This window comes from Pelmatolapia mariae, linkage group LG16_19 (assembly GCF_036321145.2).
Source record: "Pelmatolapia mariae isolate MD_Pm_ZW linkage group LG16_19, Pm_UMD_F_2, whole genome shotgun sequence".
NCBI lineage: Eukaryota > Metazoa > Chordata > Actinopteri > Cichliformes > Cichlidae > Pelmatolapia > Pelmatolapia mariae.
Genome location: NC_086241.1, coordinates 6,265,055 through 6,288,032, shown reverse-complemented (window position 1 = coordinate 6,288,032; position 22,978 = coordinate 6,265,055). Strand labels below are relative to the sequence as shown.

The window sequence follows — 22,978 nt, the reverse complement described above, 5'->3', positions numbered from 1 at the left end:
CCTTCTTCAAAAGCTTGTAAAAGTCATGTGGAGAAGAGAAAAGCAAACTGGAGGGAGATGTTAATGTTCCATGCCACTCGGGCTGCTCACAGTCTGCATGCTCTGCTTCCTAAGAGTCCCCTCCTAACTCACGGACAAGTGGCAATGAATCTGTCAGGCCTGAGGTGGTTTCCATTAAGGGTCTGTTTAAAAAAAACAAAAGAGAAGGCTGTTTAGTTTGGAGTTAGTTCTTTAAGAAAAGACTCTGTCGCAAAGGGCCGACCTCTTCACCTCGGCCAGCACGTTAGTGCTTTAATTTATCTGTTTAGAAGAGTTTCCTACCTCCTGTAACACGAAAAAAAGGAAAAAAGGCAGCATAATGTTATAGACAATACCCACAGAGAATTGCACTTCTCAGCTTTGCACTTTCCTCTGTTAGCCCTTTTTTAAAAAAAATTATATTCATCAAACTTGCCAGATTCACAAAAATCTCTCCATCTATAAGAAGAAGGAGATCTCGAAAAGATTTGGCCCTACAGAGCTCACCTCTGATTTTAAGCCCATCTGGGATTAAATCTAAATAAGAACTGTGTTCTCCAAACTCGGTTAGATGGCGGAGCAATGCTTAGGCCTGTTGTTGCTCCTTCTCTGTGGATTTTGCATGTTCTCAGAGAAAAGCATGTTAGGTTAATTGTTGATGTGTTTTAGAATTTGTGTGAAGGGGTGAAGCTGGCTTTTAGTTAAAAGCAAGAGTGCCGGACTTTGCACAAAGTATCAAACAGTAGGAGAGCTGTTTCAAAGGTAAATGTATCACCGACGTCTTGAATGAGATTTTCTGTTTAGTGAAGTTTATTGTAGTCTTAAATTTTCTGACCTACACGTTTTAAGCTTCATATAAAGTGCCTTAAATCTTCAGACTTTCTAATGCCAGCAGTGGGTGACAACTCTGGTTGAAAAATGAAGCCTGGTTGAATTTAAGTCTTGATTTATGGTCTTAGTAGTTTAGTATACTGGTTTGAAGCCTCAGTAGAATGTTGTTAAAGTCAAAAACATGCCGTAAATTTGGATTTTTTGAATGGGAGTATTACTGTTGAAGATAATGCAATTAACTTTTTGTTTGTCATCCAATGCTTAAGTGCCTTGAACCTGCATGTTTTTTCTAATGGCCAACAGGGGACAACTGTTGGCTGCAAAACAAGTCTGAACTGTATAAAAATATATGAGAAAATGACCCCACTGCTTTCTTAATTAATGAATTCAGTAATAGTTTTCCTGATTTGCTGATGCTATCTCTGATTTCAAGTTTTAGTTACTACAGCTTGATGTTAATTTTGTAATTTATGGTCCCATTTTGAGTAAAATACAAGATAACTTCATGGTATACAGTAAGACTCAGAAACATTGTGGTTTATATCTCCATTGTAGAACCATACAGGGTCCTTGGTTTCTCACTTTCTTGTGATGGTGACAAAAATGCTCATCTTTATAGTCAGTGAAGTCATAGTGACTACATCTTTGACATACAGGTTTTTGTCTGTGGGAATGTAGAGATTGTTTGCTAGCTTTGTCTTAAAGTTAGTAGTTAGTTATACTTTCTGCTCCCCCCCCCCCCCCCCCAAAAAAAATAATAATAATGATGAGTCTTAAGTAACAAATCAGAAATTCAACTTTTTATATGATTTTTAAACTTTTTTTTCTGAAGTAAAATTTTTAGTTTTTATAATTTGCTGGATTTGAAACGTGGTAGCATCTGTCAAAGTTCTAGATTCTAACAGATTATTAGAGAGCAGCTCTGGCTGTTTTTATCTTAACCTCTGACCTTGGCAAAATTACAAGAAACTCAAAAAAAATATCAGAACAAACAATAGCTCCTGGTATTCTCACTTTCCATGTTATGATCTCTTGACACTGGCTTTCCACGGTGCGTGTGTTTCCTCTCCCTTCACTAACAATACAGCTCAGGAAGTATGTCAGGATAAGGGCCAGACTGTCAGGCTCTTTTTTTGGTATGTGCATCCAACTTTGTGGGGGACTAACAGAGCCGTGTTAATCCCAGAAAAGCTAGCTCAGTGTTCAAGAAGCTAAGGATCTGTTAAAGGGAATTACTGCCCAGGTGTCTTCAAAGTGAACTGCGATGTCCCTCTGGCTGGTAAGTGCTGTTGCAACATGTCATTTTAAACTGTGGATGATCAGGGTGTTGCTGCTGGTGTTGAGGTCAGCCCTAGCATGCACAGCACCAAAGCTGTTGGTTTTTTCTGCTTTTTTTTTCATGTAACTGTTTCAACTACTTTACAATGTTCCAAACTCTGATTGTTGCGACATTTTTTTGGCCTCTTTGATTTCTGTTGTCGGTTTTCCCCTTTGTGTAAGTGAGCTAACAAAAAACAATTTTCACATGTGGTATTACATCTTGGTTAAGTCTGTAAACATTTTTATTGAGTGAAAAAGTAGGATGACTCATGCTGATCCAAAATGTCCATGCAGGACTTTAAAACTGAAAGGTTTAATCATTATCCTGCTTTTGGCTGGAGTCGTGGCTTTTGTTTCTCATGGAATGTTAGAGGTTGTCCTTTTGCGGCTGTAAAATTGTTGTTAACAGGGTCCTTCTGTCCACTTGTAAAGCAGATAACTGTAAAAAGTTCAGTTTACTCTGATTTGCTGTCAAGGTTAATTACATACAGCTGATTTCTGTGCTGCAGATGATGTCATTTTTACAGCGGAAAGTGACCGCTAGGGTTGTTTCAGCTGCTCTTCCTATTGTTTTATGCACTCCTTTCTGCTTTAGAAATAAAAAGAGACAGACAAGACATTGCCTGACTGTCACAGTGCTTATATTGTCTCCACTTGTCTCAGGCTCAGTATTGCTTGAACTTGTAAGAGGTGAAAAGTGTTGTATTTATGAGCTTTGTTTGAAACATGGTTCGGCTGTGTTAAAATATATAAAAGTCACTCGAAAATACCTCAATATTAAAATGCAAGAAGTAATAGACAAGGATCCAAGTATATTTTTGATGAATTACTGCCATGCATTGTTTGAATTACTGCCATGGATGGCAGACAACCTGGACTCGCATCTCTAATCTTTTGAACGTGAAATAAATGGAAAAAAAGAGAAAAAAAAATGTCTATATTTAGAAGTTGTAGAGGTTGGAGCTGTAGTGATTTGTGTTACTGCTCATGCTAGAGGCCAAAGTTTGAAGCCAAAGATTTTTACACATCATTTTAAAATATATTATTAGAAATATTATTACTGGTTAGGCATTAAAATTACTGGGTTAGGTTTGGAAAAAGATCATGGATTGATTATAAACACAAGGTTTGCCATGCTTTTTAAAGCTCTTCTTTTTTGGTTGCCATGGTGAAGTCTCCCTGCTTTCACTATAGAAATATGTCCTTGTGACTCAAAATTCCTTTTGAAATACATTACTTGCACATTCGTGTTCACCGACCGGAAAATGTGATCATTTCTGCCGATGAACATAAAAAGTAGATACATTTATCTGTTTCACGTTTAGTTGTGAGACTGGGCTGCAGTTGAAAGGTGGTTTCTGCCCTTTTGATTTGTGTCCACTTAAAAAAGTCGACATCGTTATGAAGTACTTTGTTCCTGTACTTTAACCTGATAAAATGTTTTTTATGACAAACACTTTGCCTTGTGCCTTCTGTCTGTTTTTTGACCTCGCTCAGAGACTGTCTGTGCTTCGTCCATTTCTTTCGTCCTGTCCTCTGATGTGGAGGTGTCCGCAGAGGTAATTACTTTATGGCTTCACAGACCGTAATAACTTTCACACTGAGGACTGTTTTACATAGGGCTGTGAGGTGGACTAACATCTGTCGTGAACTGGTCAGCTGATTGGACAGAGTTCTTTAAATGACCATCGGTTAATCCATAATGGCTAAATGTAAATCCTAAAATAATGCATATGTAGTCAGGGTTACGTATACTTAGGAGTACCTACAGTTTCAAAGTGAGGTATGACAGACCTGTCTCTCTAAAAATGGATGTTCACCGCTTTCATCACCTTGGCCTACAGCTTGTCCATTTCAGCCTCGTCTGGGCTTTTATGAGACATCTGATGATTGCTCAGTGGCAGACTGATAATTCCTCCAAAGGTGAAGTGGTGACTTTGTGTACTTTATGTGTGGTGGCTGCTTGTGTACATGATAAGTAACAAATTACCTTTAAAGTGTTATGGAATAAAATATTCCATAAAACAATAACATTTTTCCAAATTTCACCTCTTACACAGATTCAGATTTGCAGTATCAGTTGCCTGCAGGTAAAAACTAAAATCTTTGCAGTGCCTTCTTCCACCTAAAGAAGCTTTGGGTTAGCAGCTGGGATTATAGCTTTTCTCAAACCAGCATCTTTCATTGTGCTTTCCATTTTGTCACCAATCCACACATGAATTTTCCATGATTGCTAATTTGCCAAAACTGCTCCCATCTGCCGACTTAAGATAGAGGAGTGTTTCTGTGCTATGTCAAAAGATGAAATGAGCTTTCACTTAATTCCCTCATGGCTTTCTGCCATGTGCTTAAAGCCGCCAAGCTCTCAATCCCAAAAACGCCTTAGATCAATAATGGGAGGGGCAGGAGGTAATTGCAGCATCAATCACAACCACTTTGTTGGGGGCAGAAATATGAAGTGGAATATTTAAACAAATGGGTCTCCAGTGCAAATGGTATTATTGGCTATTAGTTAACTTCATTGTAGATTTGTTCTGCCTTCTAGTGATGCAGTGATTGCTAACAGATCCTGGGCGTATTTACAGGAATAACGGTCTCTTACTATAGTCATGTGCATACTGGGTATAACCAGCAAGGCCTTCATGATTTAATGAAGGCTTGGGCACAGACTGGCACTCACTACTGACAGCTGAAATGTATGTAAAATATTGAATAAAGATGAAAGAGTCTGCAGTGCAGCGCAGCCTCTGCACTTAATAAGTCTCATGAGAAGGTTGCGACTAACTGGCGATGCCTATTGAATATAAAACGCTACATTTTCAATGTTGAGTTCATATGCTAGACGTTATTTTGTTGCCCCGCAGCATTGTTAGATGTGATGTTCTGGGAAAATGGGATGATGTAATTCCTGAGTGGAGAAAAAAAGTATAACCCAGATGGCATTAAAACAGTTTTTCTTTATCAGTGCTTTTAGAAATCCACTGCATTTTACTGATACACAATATCAAATTAAAGTGACAAATGGATGCCACCAGCTGTGACTAAAACATCCCAGTGAACCCTCCCACATTAAGACCATGACCGGCCACTTCCCCTCTTATTCTCCCAGAAACAATGACCCTTCACTCCCTCACCTCTTGTCTGGTTTCCTAGAATGGACAACAGAGCTGACGTTGCCAGATTGAGACTTGAAACCAGCCCATTGTTTGTCCCGCAGAGAGGCAGGAAGTGTGCATAGTGTTGTCCCTGCGCCTTCTCTGGAACTTCTCTCCCTTTGCCAGTATTGTGTAAGCTTAAAGCTCTTGATAGGTTGGTGTAATGGTGAGACCTTTCCTTCGCTTGAGAACTTACAGTAGCTTCACTCTCAAAGTGTCTGCAAGAATAACATATCTGCTAAATGCTCTGGAAAATGTGCAGTATTGCTCTTATTGGAAACCTCTGGTTATATTATTTTTCTTTGATACATAAATGGTCCCTTTTGTGTTTCAGTAACTGAAATGTTAAAATTTGTAGAAATCTGCAAGTGTCTTCAGAACAAGCACACTGCTTGTGCAGCAAAGTAAACTGGAATCTTATTTGTGCTTTGTTTGCATTTTTATTTATATGCTTAGAATTTATATTCTCTCTTCTACACCCTGAGTCTTAGGCTGCACAAACATGAATGTAATTGCTCGTCACACATCATATCACCATTTTTGCAGTGAGGTCTTCTAGTTTCCCCAGGCAGTTTTGTTTTCTGTATAATACACAAAGCATCTGTCCATATATCAGGACATTTATGTTTAAAATGAATGCTTGTCAGAAATGCTGGAGGAAGTAAGCTAAATGTGTCCAAGTCGGCTTTAGCTATGGGAAGTTGGGAAAGTGGAGATGGATGAGTAAACTAGGGAAACAAATCATTAAATTTGATCTCCTGGAGCATAAAATCCTGAAAGTTTTAACTCTCGAGGTGTTGAAAATTTTTGCAGGGAGTTGTAGGGTTATATCAATCAAACCCTAAAACTCTTAATCTGTTGAAAAAAAATTTAAATGGGGGGGAAAAGGTAGCTAACTTGCTAATGGATAGTTGAGCTAGGATACTTATCACATAAGTCTTCAAGGGTCCGCGTGAGTCTGAGTGACATACATTTCATCATTAGGTGATGAATTCGAGGGTCCATGCGGATGTCCACACGCCTGCTGCTCCTGCTAAGAACTTGCTTTAGACCAACAATGCATTCACCCCAGGCAATAGACTTTAAGCCAACTTAAATGGAGTGCATCTGGAACACCTACTGGGCCATCGGGTCAGCAGCAAAGTACAATCAAGGCTTGAACTGATTAGTTAGACTTAGTTAGGTTGGTATTGAACAGTTTCTTTTTTCAGCAGGTTTGATGGAAATCATTTATGTGGGTAAGTTAAATAATTACCTGCTATCAAACTGATAAGAGTCCACCTTAATTATTAAGCTTTACTTAAATACATCTGATAGCTTAACAACAACATTAACTGGTAATTTGCTAAATATTTGCCATGTTTCACTCTCGTTTTTTGCATTCATTTATATACATGTAAAGTTATCTTGATACAATGCAAAATTATTTTGATTGTAAGAAGTGACTCTTAATTTGTACATGTACAAATGTTTGTTGCTTCCTGGGGTTGTTCATTGTAGTGTAAAAAGTTTGCTATTGTGTAAGTGTATTTTTTTTTTAGGATAAACTCCTTGAATACGTACAGTCTCATTTACTTAGGGTTATTTTTTGTTAACAATTGGGATTTATGGACTAAAGTCATACCAGATGGGCACACCAGATATCAAAGTGTAACCATCTTCACATTTTCCAACATCTTTTTGGCATTTAAAAAAAATCTGTGGCAGGCTATGGAAAAGGCTGACTGTAACAAACCACAGAGCGGGAACAAAAAGCTAAGAATATACCCAAATTGGCCTTAACGGCCTATCTTATGGCCTTTTCACCAAAGAGTCACAGTCTTTCTTTTCTGATTTCTCTGAGGGGAAGCAATGAAAGTGAGCTGCTGTTGGGAGGTTTTCCAAATAAAGAGCCAACTATTCCATTTTCTGAATTCTTTAAATGCTAAATTGTCTCATGATCGGCGATTAAATTGGGTGAAATTGCAAATTTAATGCAGAGAATTTGGATAATCACAAGCCTCCTTTTGTAATTTCACACACTTTCTTGCTCTTCCTCAAATGTAAAGCAAGTTAGGAGCCATTGATTTCAATTGCCTTCCACTTTATCCAATAAGGAAAGCTAGGCACCCAACTAATCACTCAAGATGCAAATGGGTTCAGAGGCTCCATGCACCATTTATGATTGGTCAGAATCTGCCAGTCTTCATTAAAAGCCCCCCTGAAAGCTCCAAATGCACCAGCATCCTCCACTTAGTGCAAATACTGCATTCATTTTATTCTTTTTAGGTTCTTTGACTGTAAGCCTCAAACAAGAAGTGCTTGAATTATCAGCTGGAGCATACCAGCTTTGTAGTATACATCATTATTTAAACTGCTGATGACGGACTGCTTGTCCACTCAACACATTTCTGATTTATTGTTCTTTCTTTCTTCAAGCCATCCCCCCACTGTTCTACATTAAATTTAAGACCCCCCTCCTTTTTCCATCACTATAAGTGCCTCATTCTTAACCAGACGGCTCTGCCTGACCCATCCCACCACCGCCCACTTCTGAGTTCCCCTCTCCTAATCTTTTTCCTCCTCATGCTTTGAATGGCAGATCCTGCAGCATCCACAGAAAGATGGAGGGATGCTGTAGGGATGCTAGACAAGAGAGCGAAGAAGGCATTTACGAGTAAAGTGCACTTTATGGGAATCTCCAGTTTTTTATAACACTAGAAAAAGGTACCTTTTCTTGGATTGGATGAAAAGCCATTCCGGGATTCTCTCCAGGACACACTGCTAGAGTCTTTGCACCTCTGGACACGGCTCTTGAAGGGCAGGCTAGAGAGGGAGGGGAGACAAAGCAAGGAGATACAGGATACGGTAGAGGACGCGAGGAGGTTTTTGTTTTTTTGTTTTTCCACGAGAGAATGGGCGGACTAGGCTGGTGTCTTGCCACCGTCTTCAGTTGGGCAAAATTTTTCTTCTATTGCATCTTTCCTTTCTGGAAGCCAGGGAAAAGCAAAAACAAGGTACAGCTGGTATTTTAGATGTATTTACCTTCAATAAAATACAATTTTGATGTCTTATTTTGTTAATTTAAGAGGCAGGAACCTTAATATTGAAGTTGACCTTTTTTATTTTTGGTGTCTCTAGCTGCTGCCTATAGCTCAGTGCTGAGGTGGGCTGGGTTAAGACCATACTTTAGCGGTGTAGCAGTGTCACTTTGTCAGTCTGTCAGTTTGGTTCAAAATGAAATGTCTATCTGCTGAAATTCAACTCATCGTTTCAAGAAAGTGCAGGTTAATGATGCTGGTGCCCCTCTTGAATTTCCTCTTGCACCACAGCGAGGTTTACATTTGCAGTTTTGACTGAAATGCTTGGATAGTATTGGAAGGATTATAATATGAACTGAGACAGATATTCCAAAATATTCAAGTCAAGGTATACAGGCTTTAGAAAGCTGCCAGTTTGTCACCTTTACAGTATGTCCAAGGTGGCAGGTTGTGGACCAGGTCATTGCATTATAAAGACAGAGCTGGCATTTCCAACTTTTCAGCGTGCAAGGTCCAATGTAGGAGGGGGCAAGTGTAACCCTAGCCACAATCTTTTCATAAGTAGTTTTTCTTATTTATTTATTTTTTTGCCAAACCAAGCAGTTTTTTTTGTGCCTTAACTGCACCAGTTAGGGTTTTTTGTCTTTAACCTAATGTCTAAACATGGCCAGAAGATCAAAGCAAAATAATATTAAAAAGCAAATGGGCGGGGGGGGAGATAAAACTCGTTAAAGGAATGTGATGAACATGGCAAAAATCATGCGTTCTAAACAATAGTGCATTGTCTTTGTTTTTATTATGAGCATGCTTTGCAGGAAGGAAAGCTTGTCACAGATTTAGATACAGCTTTAGCTCATCTATAGAGAACACTGGGTGTGATCGCTGATGAAACTTAATGAATTACAGCCTTTGACCGAAGATGTATGAGAAGTTATTTATTATTCTCGTGATTAAGATCTGCAGTTGCCAAATGACAAAGGAAATTTAATATTTGTGTGATCCTCAGCAGCCTGGCATGGTATGATGAGCTGGAGAGATAAGCGCGTTGGCACAGACACGTCAAAACAGCAGGATATTGGCAGACTGACTTGACATGGCACTTTTTCTGATTGTAGGCCTGTGTTGATGAACAGAGCCATTAATCCTGTAAAAGCAGCCACTGCTCAGTGTGTTAGGTCACACATCCTGATATGAACACAGCCACTTGCCAAACTCAGCCCTTTGTTGCATTTGAAACATTCATTTGAATATTGTACTGTATATTATAATTCACACTGTTTATTTTATTAGTTTTTGATTTATGTGACTTTCTTATTTGACGTCAAAATTATCTGTCAGCCAGAATCTTTAAATTGCGGATGTGCTTATTACAAACAGAATATATCCTGTAATATATCTTATCTCATTCTGGTCAGAAGTATAAAACGAATTTCTTATCATAACAAGATCTTTTTGTGTGTGTGAATTTGAGCAGTTTGTTTGCTGTGCTTGCTACCTATTTCCCCTGGAGGATATAAAAGGCTCTAATAGGAAGATCAGATCCTTATGGCTTTGCTTTGGTTGGTTTCTTTTCATTAATTTGTAATTGCTATTAAAAATCTAAGTCATATACTCTGAAGAGATTGCAAATATTAGGAATGCAGAGAGAGAGTTGTAGAAATAAGTTTACCGTGCATTTGGGTGAATCTGTGTAGGTGGAGAGGATATTTGGATAACCAATGCCAATGCATTTTATTATTTATGTGATAACTGCTTAAAAAGAGCATTAAATCTGGCCTTAACATGCCCAGACCTGACCACTCACAGGCGAGGTGAATAACACTGACACCTGTTAGTGGGTGGGACATATCAGAAAGAAAGTGAACAATTGGTCCTCAAAGCTGATGTGTTAGAAAGTGGAAAAACGAGCAAGTGTTATTTATTATTAGTATTGCTATGTAATAAGGGACATAACAGATGGAGTCACCTGGGTCATCTATGGCTTTAAAGGGCCTTTTCACTAATGAACCTTAGAGTCTTTTAAAGAATAGGCCTGACCACCCTGAAATGCCTCACATCGTGTACTGCAGCCGTGTTATTGTTGCTTTCATGGGTCAGTGTGTTCTGGTGTTGGGCGGACGGTCCTTCCTCTCAGCAGAAAGAACAGAGGAAAAACGTGCACACACATGTGAGCGTTCTCACAGGGAGGGTGGCGGGCCTGCATTGTTTGCAACAGATGGGAGTCACAGGGGTGTGTGTGTGTGTGTGTGTGTGTGTGTGTGTGTGCGTGTGTGTGTGTGTGTGTGAGGCCTGCTGGAGTGTGTTCTTCCTCTGTCTGTCAACAAGTGAACTCCCCTTCATGTAGCACGTCAGGACATCGGCCAAGATCACAGAACACACCCCTCTGCTGTTTGCACATTCACTCTCCCTTTATCCGCCTGCTTATCTACTATCTTCATCTATCTATGTGATCACTGACTACAGACCCCTGTTTTTTTCAGGGTTTTTTTGTTTGTCCCGCCCTCTTTTTCATCCACGTCCGATAGCCTTTGCTTATTTTTTCTTCTTTTTCAGTTCAGTCTTTTTTTTTTTCTTCTGTCTCTTGTTTTGAGCCCGTTGTAACAGGCTGGGCAGCTTTGATCTCACTCAGCTGTTTATCCGTCTTTACATGGTTCAAGGACAGTGATCCGACAGCAGTTAATCTTCTTAATTGTCTCGCTGTCCGCTCTTCGCTCTGGTTTTACAAAAGAAACAGAAATGGTCAAGGTTAAAGATGTACTAAAACAAATTATTTGAGTGATCTGATTAGTCGTAGAAACTTGCCCTTCTTTCCTTTCCTGCATTACAATCCCTCAGTCTCTGTAGTCCCTCTTTATAATTTATCGCCGGGCTACACCAAACAGCCACAACATTAAAACCACTAACAGGTGAAATGAGTAATATAATTCATCCTGTTACAAAAAGCTGCCATTCTTCTGGATGTTACTTTGATATCTGTGCAGCACTTCCAGCAGGACAGGGCATCCAGCCACACCGCAAACCTGCTCATGAACCTGAGCTGACCTGACTTCAAACTCCCCAGATCAAACTGAACATCTGTGGGATGCACCACAACAAGCCCCATCCACGTAGGGTCCAACCACTGGAAACAAAGCAGTGTCAGATACCCCCAATGACGTCCACACCCCAACAGGTTAGAGCTGTTTTGGTGGCAAAAGGGGAACCTGGACAATAGTTGGGCGTTGGTTTTAATTGTTTTGGCTGATCGCCGTTTGAACAAATACTTGATAAGAAATCAGGGATGCAGTTTGTTCAAAAACCACCAGTGGGTGCTGCTGCTGCACTTAGTTTCTGTTTGATTTTTGGTGGTCTTATAGTGAAATAATGTGACTGGGGTAAAAAAGACTTTCAGTATCTTGTAGAAATTCATTAACCTGATACAGTTTCCTCTGTTACTGTATATAGAAGGCGTTACGACTATCAAAAAATAAATTATGCATCATGCACTGTTACATGAGAGTGTGTTGACAGATAATGTGGAGGATGACTTTATGCAAGAACATAGTGTGCAGTGCTGTGACTGCTTTTATTTCAGCACAGCTAAGCTCTGCTGGACAACTCTTCAGTGCTCTGTCATTCACTGACAGTTATGATTGGGAAGGGCATTGGATTGATTTCACACATTGGGGCGAGGCAAGAAGAAAGAAGTAAACAAACAAAGCTTCCTGTCCTGTCATTTCTCAGATGGTAATCAAGCTGCTGACCTTGTGGTCAAAAAGCCAATGTCTTGCCACCTACAGCTCTGCCACAGTATAATTTAAGAAGCTAAGGTAGTAATTTCTACCTGACATTTTTTTTAGAATGTAGAAAAACAGTGGGGTGTTAAATGACGTCCAAAAACAAATTGATTTCCAGCAACATGTCAGCTGTGCTCTCCCATCAACATGTGTGCCAGACAGTGTAAAGTCTCACAGGACTGTTGATGTTCAAGTGCTGAATGTTAAGTTGCAGTTAGTTTGTGTTTGGTCTTTTTTGTGTGACAGGATAAGCATTGCTGCTGGAGCTGCATTTCATTAAAGCAAAGGCTTCTCAATGAGAGATTTGAGATGTCTGCTTCTATTAACTATGAAAAGATACTACAGTATTTAAAAATAAAATAAAATAAATAGAATAAAAAAGCAGGCAAAAACAAGCAGTCTTAATATTTAAATTCTCCACATTTGATGTTTCCCTGGCTTCTTTCTCGTAATGTGTTTGACTGGGACCAGCAGTGCAGGGGTTGGCACCATCTCCTTAGACCTAGAAGGTTCCTGGGTTAGAATCCACTAGATGGCTGAAGTTTGTATCCCTGTAATCTGCACAGTCTGACTTACGCCTACAGTCCAGAGACATGCATATTGGCTAAATTGATGTTTCTAAATTGGCCGTAGGTGTAAATGTGAGCATGAATAGTTATGTCTCTCTGTGCTAACCCTGCAACAGACTGATCACCTGTCCATGGTGTACACTGGTTCTTGCCCCGTGACAGCTGGGATAAACTTCAGCCCCCCCACCCTGAACTGCAAAGGTGGAAGTAGATGTATGTACTGGATGGCAATGAGCGACGAGGGATTATCATAATCCATGACTTCACTGGACTGTGTGATAGGGCTTTAGCTGCCTCTAAGTGACCAAAACTCAATAACACAAAATCTTAATTAAAATGTGTCTAAAACTTACAAACTTTTGAAAACTTTGTGAGAAAGTTGGTCCTGGTCATTGGTAATAATTCATGACTACTAAACCATCCAACTCTAATTAAATGCTATCATTTAATGAACGAAAGCACCATTAACTGATGCAATTATAAACTCATTTAGTACTCACCCGTGCTGATGACAGGTGGTCCTCTTGAAGAGCAGTTTTTAATCTGAAAGTGTGAATTGAAGCCATGTGTACTATATAACTTCTTGTTGTGTCAGGCTTTGCATCCTTGTGTGTGTCCGTGTGTTTTTCGGTTTGTCTGTAACCTCGTCTCCTTTAGCGAATGTCTGTGTAGGTGGTGGCCTGCAAGAAATACTGGGCCACTAATCCTCTGTGCCAAAGGGTGAGTATGCATGACTGTTTCTGTGTGTGGGTGGGTTTGTGTATTTACACACCGTGTGAGAAAATTGTGAAGATGTGCGCGAGAGGGTGGAGAAGGAAAAGGTGGTTATTGGTGGATGTTTGTGTATATGAATGTGGTGAACTTGATAGTTTAAATGACGTGTGTTTGTGTTTTGAGGAAATAGTGGGCTGGGATTTTTCTGAGTGTTTTTGTTTATCTCTGATGGGAAATGATGGGTCTGAGTGCACATGTGGGTAGGCTCGAGTAGTACGGAGGATTGTGTGTGCGTTTGTGTGTGCGCGCATGTGCATGAAAAACCTGCAGAAAGGGATAAAGAGTCATGGGGCTAACATGGTCATTGATGAGCAGTGAGAACTTAATGAGGCAGCTTTTACTTCCTGGCCCCTGTGTTCTTTCTCCCTTTTGTAAAGTGTGAAGAGGGAGTGGGGTCTGTTTAAAGCCACCTACTGTCACTAACCAAGCATGTTGTTTTTGTTTTTTGTTTTTAAACATTTGTATTTCTGCACATAAGAGATAAAATGTCAGTCAAATTCCATGTACTGATCGAGCACCAAAACTGCAGTTCCTGGAATGACCACCAGAGGCTGTCCCCATAGACTACCATGTTAAAATGACCAACTTTAAAAGTAGAAACAAACATGACCCTGAGACTGGTTGGCGCCTCACTGGCAATCGCATGTCGCTATTTAAAACTGTGTTTGTTGTAAATTGCTGGGAATCGTTTAATGAAGTTGGTCATTCCTTCGTTCATTATTGCAGTAATGTCTTGTGCCATTTCACACTCCTAGTTGTAGTTAGGTTGCAGCTGATGGTGCATGGCATAACAAGCAGATGCTGTTTTAGAGCAGCGTGATCAGGGTTAGGATTGCAAAGAGGCATATTGTGCTGCTCTGAAAACTTCTTTGCAATTGCTTTGGTTGTGAGCAGGTTGCCATGGTAGCTCTGTAGATTGCATGGAAGACACAGCTTGTCTGCAAGCACTTGCCAACTTGTCGCTGAGGGGTGGCAAAACTGAGAACTGCAATGCAAACTGGAAAGGCAGCCTGCTTGCCTTCAAAGTAAAAGTTTTGTGCCTTATGGCTACAACCAACACATTTCAAAAGGAGCAACTTTTACTTTGAAGGCAAACTGTCTACCACTTGTAAGTAAGGTTTGCACTTGTTTAGACAAGATGGTATTTTCTATGCAAACCATGAAAGTGGCAACTCAAAGAGCAGCACTCTGTTTGTGACAGATTTCTGTGTGTGACTGCCAGCAGCCTCTGGCAACCACTCGCCAACTTGTCAGGAATAAACATTTTTCTTTGGCAACCATTTGTTGCTGACCAGTCTCTAAGCCTGTGTGACTGAGGCCTAACTCAGCTGGTTAGATTATATTAAGGTTTAAAGTTATTGAAGTGCGGCCACCTTGAATGACAGTTCAACTTCATAAAAGCTCCATAAACCAACAGCTGCCGCAATCTTTTTTTATACAATGTTGTGTTGATCTGTAATTTGAATCCAAGCCAAAGGCAGAACTGACCTTTTTTTCTTATTTACATTTTTAAATTTAAATATTTAGGAAAGCAGGTACCAAAGGAGTTGGTGCAAATTTCCCTTGAGAAAAGACTAGAAAAAATAAATTGCATGTGCCTATTTTTGATTTCCAGAGTGATTGAAAGTTGCATTTTTTGATGTCAGGAGAAATGCCAGTGAAGATTTACCTCAAAGGTAGGTAGGTAAAAGCAGGTGACGTGGAGTTTATGAAATATTAAAATGGGCTTAATACAGAAATGCACAAGGAAAGCGTGCAGGAGAGAGGGGTAGAAGGTGGGAGGGAGGTGAAGTGCCATGGATGCTGTGGGGGGATGAGCAGGGAGGGGTGGGATCAAGGGATGAATGAAATTAAAAGTGGTGAGGCTTAGAGGGCTAAGGAGGGAGGGAGACAGGGGATGAGAGAGAGGGAGAGGAGGCGCAAAAGAGATGGATAATAAGTGGACTATACCCCCTCCCCCTTTGCTCCCGTGGAGAGGTAGGGGCAGCCTGACCCCCCTCAGTTAAAAAAAAAAAAAAAAAAAACCTTTGTGAAATTTTCCCCGGCAGAGGGAACGGGAGGCAGACCGAGCGCAGAGCAGAGGAGAGGCAGTAAGGATCCAATTTAGAGCAGACACATAGAGGGAAAACAGCAAGCCGGACACTGAGGAAGAGGCAGAAAGAAGAAGCTGTATTTATGTCCAGGATGGTCATGGCTTTGCAGTGCTGGGCTACTCTTCTTCTTCTTGGATTAAACTTAAGGAAGCCCACTGGTCTGTAGCAGCAGCAGCCCCAGCAGCAGCACCAGCAGCAGCATCACTCCTGTCCGTCACCATGCCGTCTGTCTCCCTCAGCTTGCCCACAGCTCTGGCTGGACCTGCACGCACCTGGGTCTGCCTGTCTTGCATGTTCTGGGTGAGAAAAGTTTCCAGTCAGATATCTTTAGGAGTTCACAGGATGTCTGACAGTAGAAATTTTAGCACAATTTCTCTGCAGCTCTAATATGTCAGATTGAAATCATGAGTATAAGTCAGTGGGCTGACTCACGTGGGACATAGTGTGACGATGCAGTGGGCATGATATTTTCTGTAAAAAAGGGTTTATGCTTCAGATTATTTGGGAGCCCTGCTCAGGGGATCTATTGGGTGGTCTGCTTTCGGGGGTTGGGTGGAGGGTTGGGACCCCGGCTGTGGGGGGCCTTGGCACGGTGACACATTTGAATGTGGGAGATATTATGAAGGAGAACGGGAGGGTGTGCAAACGCGAGACAAACCTCTGCATTGTCTGCTTCGTTTCAGTAACATGTTCTTGTGTTTTCTTTGCTCCGTGTGCACGCTGAAAACTTTTCTGCTCCGACTTTGAGTTGAATTAAATGCTCTCCTTTCTCACCCGTTCCCACTCCCTCACTCCCCCTGTGTCCCGCTCTGTTTCGCACTAGGTGGTTGGGACACACAGCTATTTTTTGCTTTCTCTTGTATAATTCAATCTGCCGCGCATTCCCGCTCACAGTGAGGGGTTGTTTGTGCACTTGTGTGCCCTCTGGTCAGTGTTTGTGTGTGTGTGAGTGTCCATCCTAAATGTGCTGTGACTACGGTCTCGACATGTCTTAAAACACTGTGAGTGCTTTTCCTAATTTGTGCTGATATGAAAGAACATTCCTGTCTCAAATATACGACATTGCTCGCTGCTCTCCACTTTTTTTTTCAGCAGAATAGAGGATGAAAGAGGAGACTGGTTTGAATAGACCATTGAGATCCATCCTTCCCCATTCTGCAGTGGTCCTTTGGGACATGACTGCACACCACTGGCAGAGCTGCAGCTCTTGGCGAGAGGACTGGATAATCTTACAGAGCTCTTCATCAGTTAATTACCATTCTTTCTTTTGAGGAGCGGGAGGCGAGGTGAAGGGGGGGGGGGGGGTTGTAAAAGAATCTCAATGCCCCCCAGCTAAGCTCTGGGTCACTGATTGACTGCATCAGAGCGGTGTATGACAAAGCGAGCTCACTTAAGGGGGTGGGATTCAATCTGAGCCCCAGTGTTAATAGCAGATCTTTGTTTGGTGCTAAAATGGCCCTAATTTGGGCACACCTTATTCCAGCAGCCTGGTGTTGTGGGTTATATGAGCTTTGCACCCTTCTGACCTGTTTGCTGGACAGACTAATCCTTTATCAAGTTTTTTTTTTGGGGGGGGGGGGGTTATGCTGAAAGAGAAGGTGTCCGTGCACGATCATTTCTGAAATTTCCTAAAACGGACAGTGCCACTTTAAGGCCATATCGATCCGAAGAAATGCTGAGGAGAGAAAAGAGCTGAATATTAAGCTCCAATCACTTTGCTCTTCCTGAAGTGACTGAAAATGTGTAGCTTTCTCCCCTCTCTGTCATGACTTCTGACCTTTTGAAGGATTTCCTAAGGCTATAAACATTTTCATTTAGAAACTTTGTTGAATGAGATATCTTAAAAATGTGTAGCTCTGGAAAACACCCAATGGTAACGTCCAGGGCTGAAATATAAACCCATCATCCAGTCTGTGTAGCTTCCCAGTCATCTAGGTCATGGTCACTTTAAGCATTTGCAATGAAGGTAGCTGGACTTCGTTTTGGTTCATGAAGACCTGAAGATTCGTGAAGTTTCATCTCATTTAAGAAGCATCTTCAGTTCCAACTACAGAGTTATTAAAACCCCTTCAAGGGTTAAATGCCTGGGACTCTCAATCAGTATTTAGAACTGAAGAAGCCTCTCAGATGACACGTGAAATGTCTTCATGAAGTCGAGCTCCCTTCATTGCAAGTGCTTAATAATAAGCAGCAGTTCCTCTAGTGTCCACTTGATGTTTGTTTAAAAGAGCGAGTCAGCCCTGATATTAAAATGCCAAACTTTAAACCACAAAGAAATATGTTTAAAGGGCTGTTTTCATCTCTAAAGCTAATTGCGGCTTTTATGCCAGCTGTAAAGGTTGTAAAGTTTTATATAACTGATCTATTTAAATTAAATTAAGGCTTAAATCTCATCATTTAGGGGCATTGGCACTTTAAGGGACTGTGGGTGCCAACAAAGCCACTATAGATGCTGTTTACTAATTTAAAGGGCTGGCATCTGTGCAGCACTATCAAAATACGCATAACAGCTGATCTCTGGGCTACTTTCGTATTTATGCTGTTGTTGGTTCTTTAGTTTTAACCCCTGTCACAGGGAACATAGAAGTCGTCATAGATAAAGAACTTGATTATAGTGAGGGAAAGCGAGTGTTAAAAACAGTAAAAGCTATCCACTGCAACCATTTTCCCCACTGAGCTTATCTTCATGCTCCTATCTCTGCTTTTGCTGACTTTGCTGATTAATTAACTCTTCAACAAATCAGCATTCTGCCAGTCAACGTTGGGCTTTGCACTAATTCTTGGTGAACCAAAAGCAAGCACGTCTGGACTGGGCTGGTTGCATACCCAAAATCTTTGACTCTGCCAAAGACGTGAGGAGACACAAATGTCTTAACATAAATTAGGCTTGAGTTCTAACAAAACCAAGATGGGGGGGGTGACAGTGCTAAACTTGAGTTGACAAACAGACAGGAGGCGTCATGGTGGCTTTTTTCAGCCTATGATTTACTCAAATTTGTCTTTAAGGAATGTGTTTTACATTGCAGAGACGAGGCGACCCATTGCCACAAATTTCTTTTCCAAGATAAAACATAAAAACAGAAAAGGGACTGTCCATTTGATGATGAAGTCTGCATACTGTAGACGTCCTCCTTGAGCAGATGGGAAAGTGAGTACAGCTGCAAAAGCTGTTATGAAGAGACTGGTCTGTAGAATAGAATGATACAAAGTGGGAGACTGGGCACGTGACAGCGAGTAAGTTCAGATTCAGGAAACAGACTGGCTTCTGGAACTAGACGAGATCTGTTCCTTAGCCTCCAATGGGGAGGGCTTCCTCTTGTCAGAGCAGGATAAGGGAAGATTTTTCCAGCATGGAAGCTGTAAGAAATGCTTAGAGAAATATAGGAAACGGCAGGAGCGACTTGAAGGACGCAGGAAATGAATAGAAGATGCTGCAGGCGAAACGGGAGGGCAAAGTATTTACGGATGATGAGAAAGGCCTTGAAAGAAGACCTTCAGTAGAGTGCTGACCCTCCGCCAGACACTTTGAATAATTAATGAATGCCAAAAAGGGTTTAGGGATTTTTTTCAATTTTTTTTTTGTTTTAATCAGGTTTCTCTGTAGGGGCCCAGAAAAGCAATGAAATGCCCTTTACCAGCCCACAGCCTATAAAGTTTAAAAGCCATGCAAATCCTGTTGACATTCAGGAGCAGTAGGTTATTAACACACCCACTTATTTTGGCCTTTAGACCAAACAGGCAAGTTGATAGGATATGTGCCAGAGTGTCGGTAGCAGTGACCAGGTGCCTCTGATCTAACTATAACCACAGTCTCACATATTGGCCTCACACTTCTGTCAGAGCAAATATTGACGTCGGCTGAACCTTCACAGTTTCGAGGGATCAAAGAACTCCTCCGGATGATCGATATCCATTAACGTACAGACGCTGTAGTGTCAGAGTTGGGTCTCAAAAGGATCGTTCTGGGAATTTGTGTCATCTGAAGAATGTTAGGTTGGTGGTCTTTAGTTGTCTTGACTTGAAAATCAAGACATGCTGCAAGCCTGTTGTTACTACTCCAGCCTCCATGCCTTTATGCAAGATGCATGGTCTCATGGTAGTGCCCATTTGTGTAGTCCTTGACTATGCAGACAGAGGGATTTTGGGAGTTCTACAAATGCATGCAGTCTTCCAAAAAGCCATCACAGTTATGTATTAATTGAAAGCTGAGTTGTTGAGTTGTTGGCTCTAACAGGAAAGGAAGCCACTTACCGAAAAAAAATATTAAATGGCAATAAAACATAGATAAGAAGCCCAAAAACTTCACAGCTGCAACACATAGAAGTGGGTTAGCATATCTCTGTGTAGTACCTACTGTCATCCTGGATGTTGTCTACTTTTGGCCGTTTTCCGACACGCTTTCTGAGCTCATCTCCTTTTCCACTCTCCCTTTTCTGTCTCTCTCTGTTCGTAGTTAGCTTCCGCCCCAATCCCATTGCCTGAGATTACCTCTGATTGGAGAAAAGTGCTCCGCATGTGTGGCCCCCTTTGAAATACATCACCACTCCTAACCGTAACATCTGCGTTTATGTTACCCCAAATATTTTTTCTCTCCCTTGAGTGAGTTTGCCTCACAGTTACATTCTGGGTTTGATGCTGACCCACTTGTTGACATGTTGGGGAGTTTTGTCATCTTTATCTTTGTGTGGCTCCTTCTCACGGTCGTGACTTAGATGAAAAATCATGAACAGCAAAAAGGGACGTTTAACTCTTGCTCATTGATTTATGAGAGATGTTGAGCTTTGTGTAATACCCCCACCCGCCCCTTTTGGTCCTGAGGGACCCCCTCAGCTTTGTCCATGCTTCACTGGGCGCATTGGTCCTAAACCTCCCATGGTATTCTGGTTTTCTGTGACAGGAAGTTCGGAATTCAGAAACGTAATTAGATTGCCTCATTTTACTCGGCCTAATCCAGGGATACTGGCTTCTAGACTGCTGTAAAGTTAGTTTATCTACATTTTCATTGGTGACATTAGACACCATGCTCATTAAACATTTGTGTCCACTTTAGTAGAAATATTACTTTCTCTGAAGAGCTTAACCCACCTGGCCTCTTAGAAAGTTTAATACTTGTCCTTTAAACATCTGCTTATCCCCAAGTCATGTCTATCACATGGTTTGTTTGAGTCTGGCGAATCCATGACTTTTTGCTTTTGTTACTTTATGATTAAAATGACCTTTAACCAAATATACTGGAGTCTTTGGCTTGTTTCATGGATTTTATCTTAGTTTTTGACTGTTAAGAAACACTTTGTTATATTTTTTTAGGTACCATCTTGTTTAAATAAAGTATATTCTTCACTCTTCCTCAACAACAGTTTTCTACCTTTTGTCTCCCTCTCTGGATTCTGCTTTTGTGCTGGACAATAATTTAATACAGGTGACCTCACTCAAGGAAATGCCTTAGACTTTTGAGAACAAGGAGGGTCAAAGGTGAACATTTGAGAAGTAGAACAACAATGTGGATTGGCTGTAGAGTATGCTCTTGAGTGTGTGTAGGTGTTTGAACCTGGTAATAATTAAGGCAGCTAACAGGAAGCGCACTGTGGTACCTGGGGCCACGTTTATTGCAAAACTAATCTGCAATTTTGTAATGCAGTCACCAGTGATGTACAGGTTTTAACATATTAAAGCTGTACCTGTGCTAGAAAAGAAGTATAGAAACAAAATTTTTTAGAGGTTTAAGCTAGAAAATTAGGTCAGTTGATCATCAGCAGTTCAGTGGATTCATGTAACACTATTTTAGGCTTTTCTGTTTACATTAATCAGTTGAAGTTACAACTATAGCCAAGTATTCCTTGTTGCTGCTGACTGGTAAATCTGTTGTGGATTTTCACCTCTGCTCTCTGATTATTAGAGGCTCATGCCTTCATTGTTGGGCTTTAGTTTGACTTCACAAACATTTTCTTTGGAGGAGATGAAAAAGAAGAAGGGAAAAAAGTGATCACTTGATTATGATTGGATCATGAAGAAAAAACAAACTCTGGTATTCTGATGTATTTCCATCTCACTACTTACCTGAACTTTAAACATTACAGTACATCTCATTTAAGAATTGTTACACCCTTGCTAATTAAAGAGACGTACATTCGAACCCTTTCTGCTCACAGTAGGAAGCTGATTGAGAGAAAAATGTCAAAGAAGATTCAAACGTTTACTGTGTTGTTTATCGACCCCATGTTTAGTGCTGAAAGTCACCTTATATGGATATGCTTCATATCTCATGTGTGCAGTAGACTAATTGCAAGCCAAAACATTCCTTACATGTACACGTAGACTCGAATTTTTAAGCGTCTTCAGTGCCAGAGCACAACTTAGCAGCCAAGTTAAACTTCTGTAATTTTTTTTTTAAATACAGCAACAAAGCACAAACACGGTTTAAAGCCAGGAAACATGTCACCTTTTTTAATCTGATTCCAGAAATCGAGCACATTTGTTTGAGAGCCTAAGAGGTCTGACATCATGATAAAGCACTCTGTGGAGATTAAGAGAAAGGGCGAGGAGCTTTCTCCTTAACGTTGGGTTTTACTTCTCCTGTTTACTAGCCATCCACTTGCTTGATTTGTCCCAATGAGAGTCACAGAGCTTCTTAATGCCATGATAACCTACTACTTTGGACTTGATCTGAGACCTCCTGTGGTTACCTATGCATTCAAGAGTGAGGCCAAACAACTCTCATTGGAAGCGGCGCTGACAGCATCATGCTGCGCTGCCCGTGCATTTATCCAAAGGGGATCGGGGGGGCTTCGAGATTCTTCAATTATTTGAATTCATGCTCAGGTGGTTGACTTGGTTTAGTTTTGCTTGTGCCATGAATAATTTTCTGCACTTCTTAAATTTTCTTTATATTTTTTTATATTTTTAGATAAGATTTAGGTTGGGAAAAGCAGAAGAAGCTCTCATCAGGAAATAATAAGATCTAATCATAAGAACAAAATCCCCCAAAACATGTCATCCCCATTCTTCCTTCATCTGGGGTTATGGTTTTAGTTTCACTCGTCCCATCCAAGAGCGTCTGCCTCTGCCAACCCAGCACGATATGGAGCACATGCTGTTTCCCTCAGCAGTTTCCTCCTATGATGAACTTTGGCTGTCTTTGATTAAACCCATTTTTATCCTTCTGAATCTAAACTTTTGGCAGGCACTGTCTGCTTTTTTATTTGGAGCTTGTAGCTCTCTATGTTCCACATGTATAATTTATTTTCATACGCTGCTATATGACAACGCTGCGAGGGAAAGTTCAGAAGGTTCAACTGTTTTCTTTAGACAGAAAGTTTATCTCAGGCGATTTTGAGATTTTCTGTAAAAACAAATGAAGCTGAAATCTTATCACTTGCTTAATACGGATTTGCTGTAACATTTCGAAACAGATACCTGAGTCCA

At 40.8% G+C, this 22,978-nt stretch overlaps 1 protein-coding gene across 15 annotated transcripts in view; it reads left to right on the top strand.

Annotated features, from left to right (window-relative positions):
• The first annotated feature begins 2,020 nt into the window (after positions 1 to 2,020).
• Positions 2,021 to 22,978, top strand: part of tns1b (tensin 1b) — a 160,263-nt gene continuing 139,305 nt past the window's right edge. For 12 of the 15 annotated variants that reach the window (XM_063499945.1, XM_063499954.1, XM_063499940.1 and 9 more), the window contains exon 1: positions 15,514 to 15,856. In XM_063499945.1, coding sequence (XP_063356015.1) covers positions 15,776 to 15,856 — 81 coding nt within the window. In that variant the 5' untranslated portion in view covers positions 15,514 to 15,775. Of the gene's footprint in view, positions 2,129 to 15,512; positions 15,857 to 22,978 lie in introns of those variants that run through there. The other 3 variants (XM_063499947.1, XM_063499939.1, XM_063499955.1) reach the window with 3 other exon arrangements.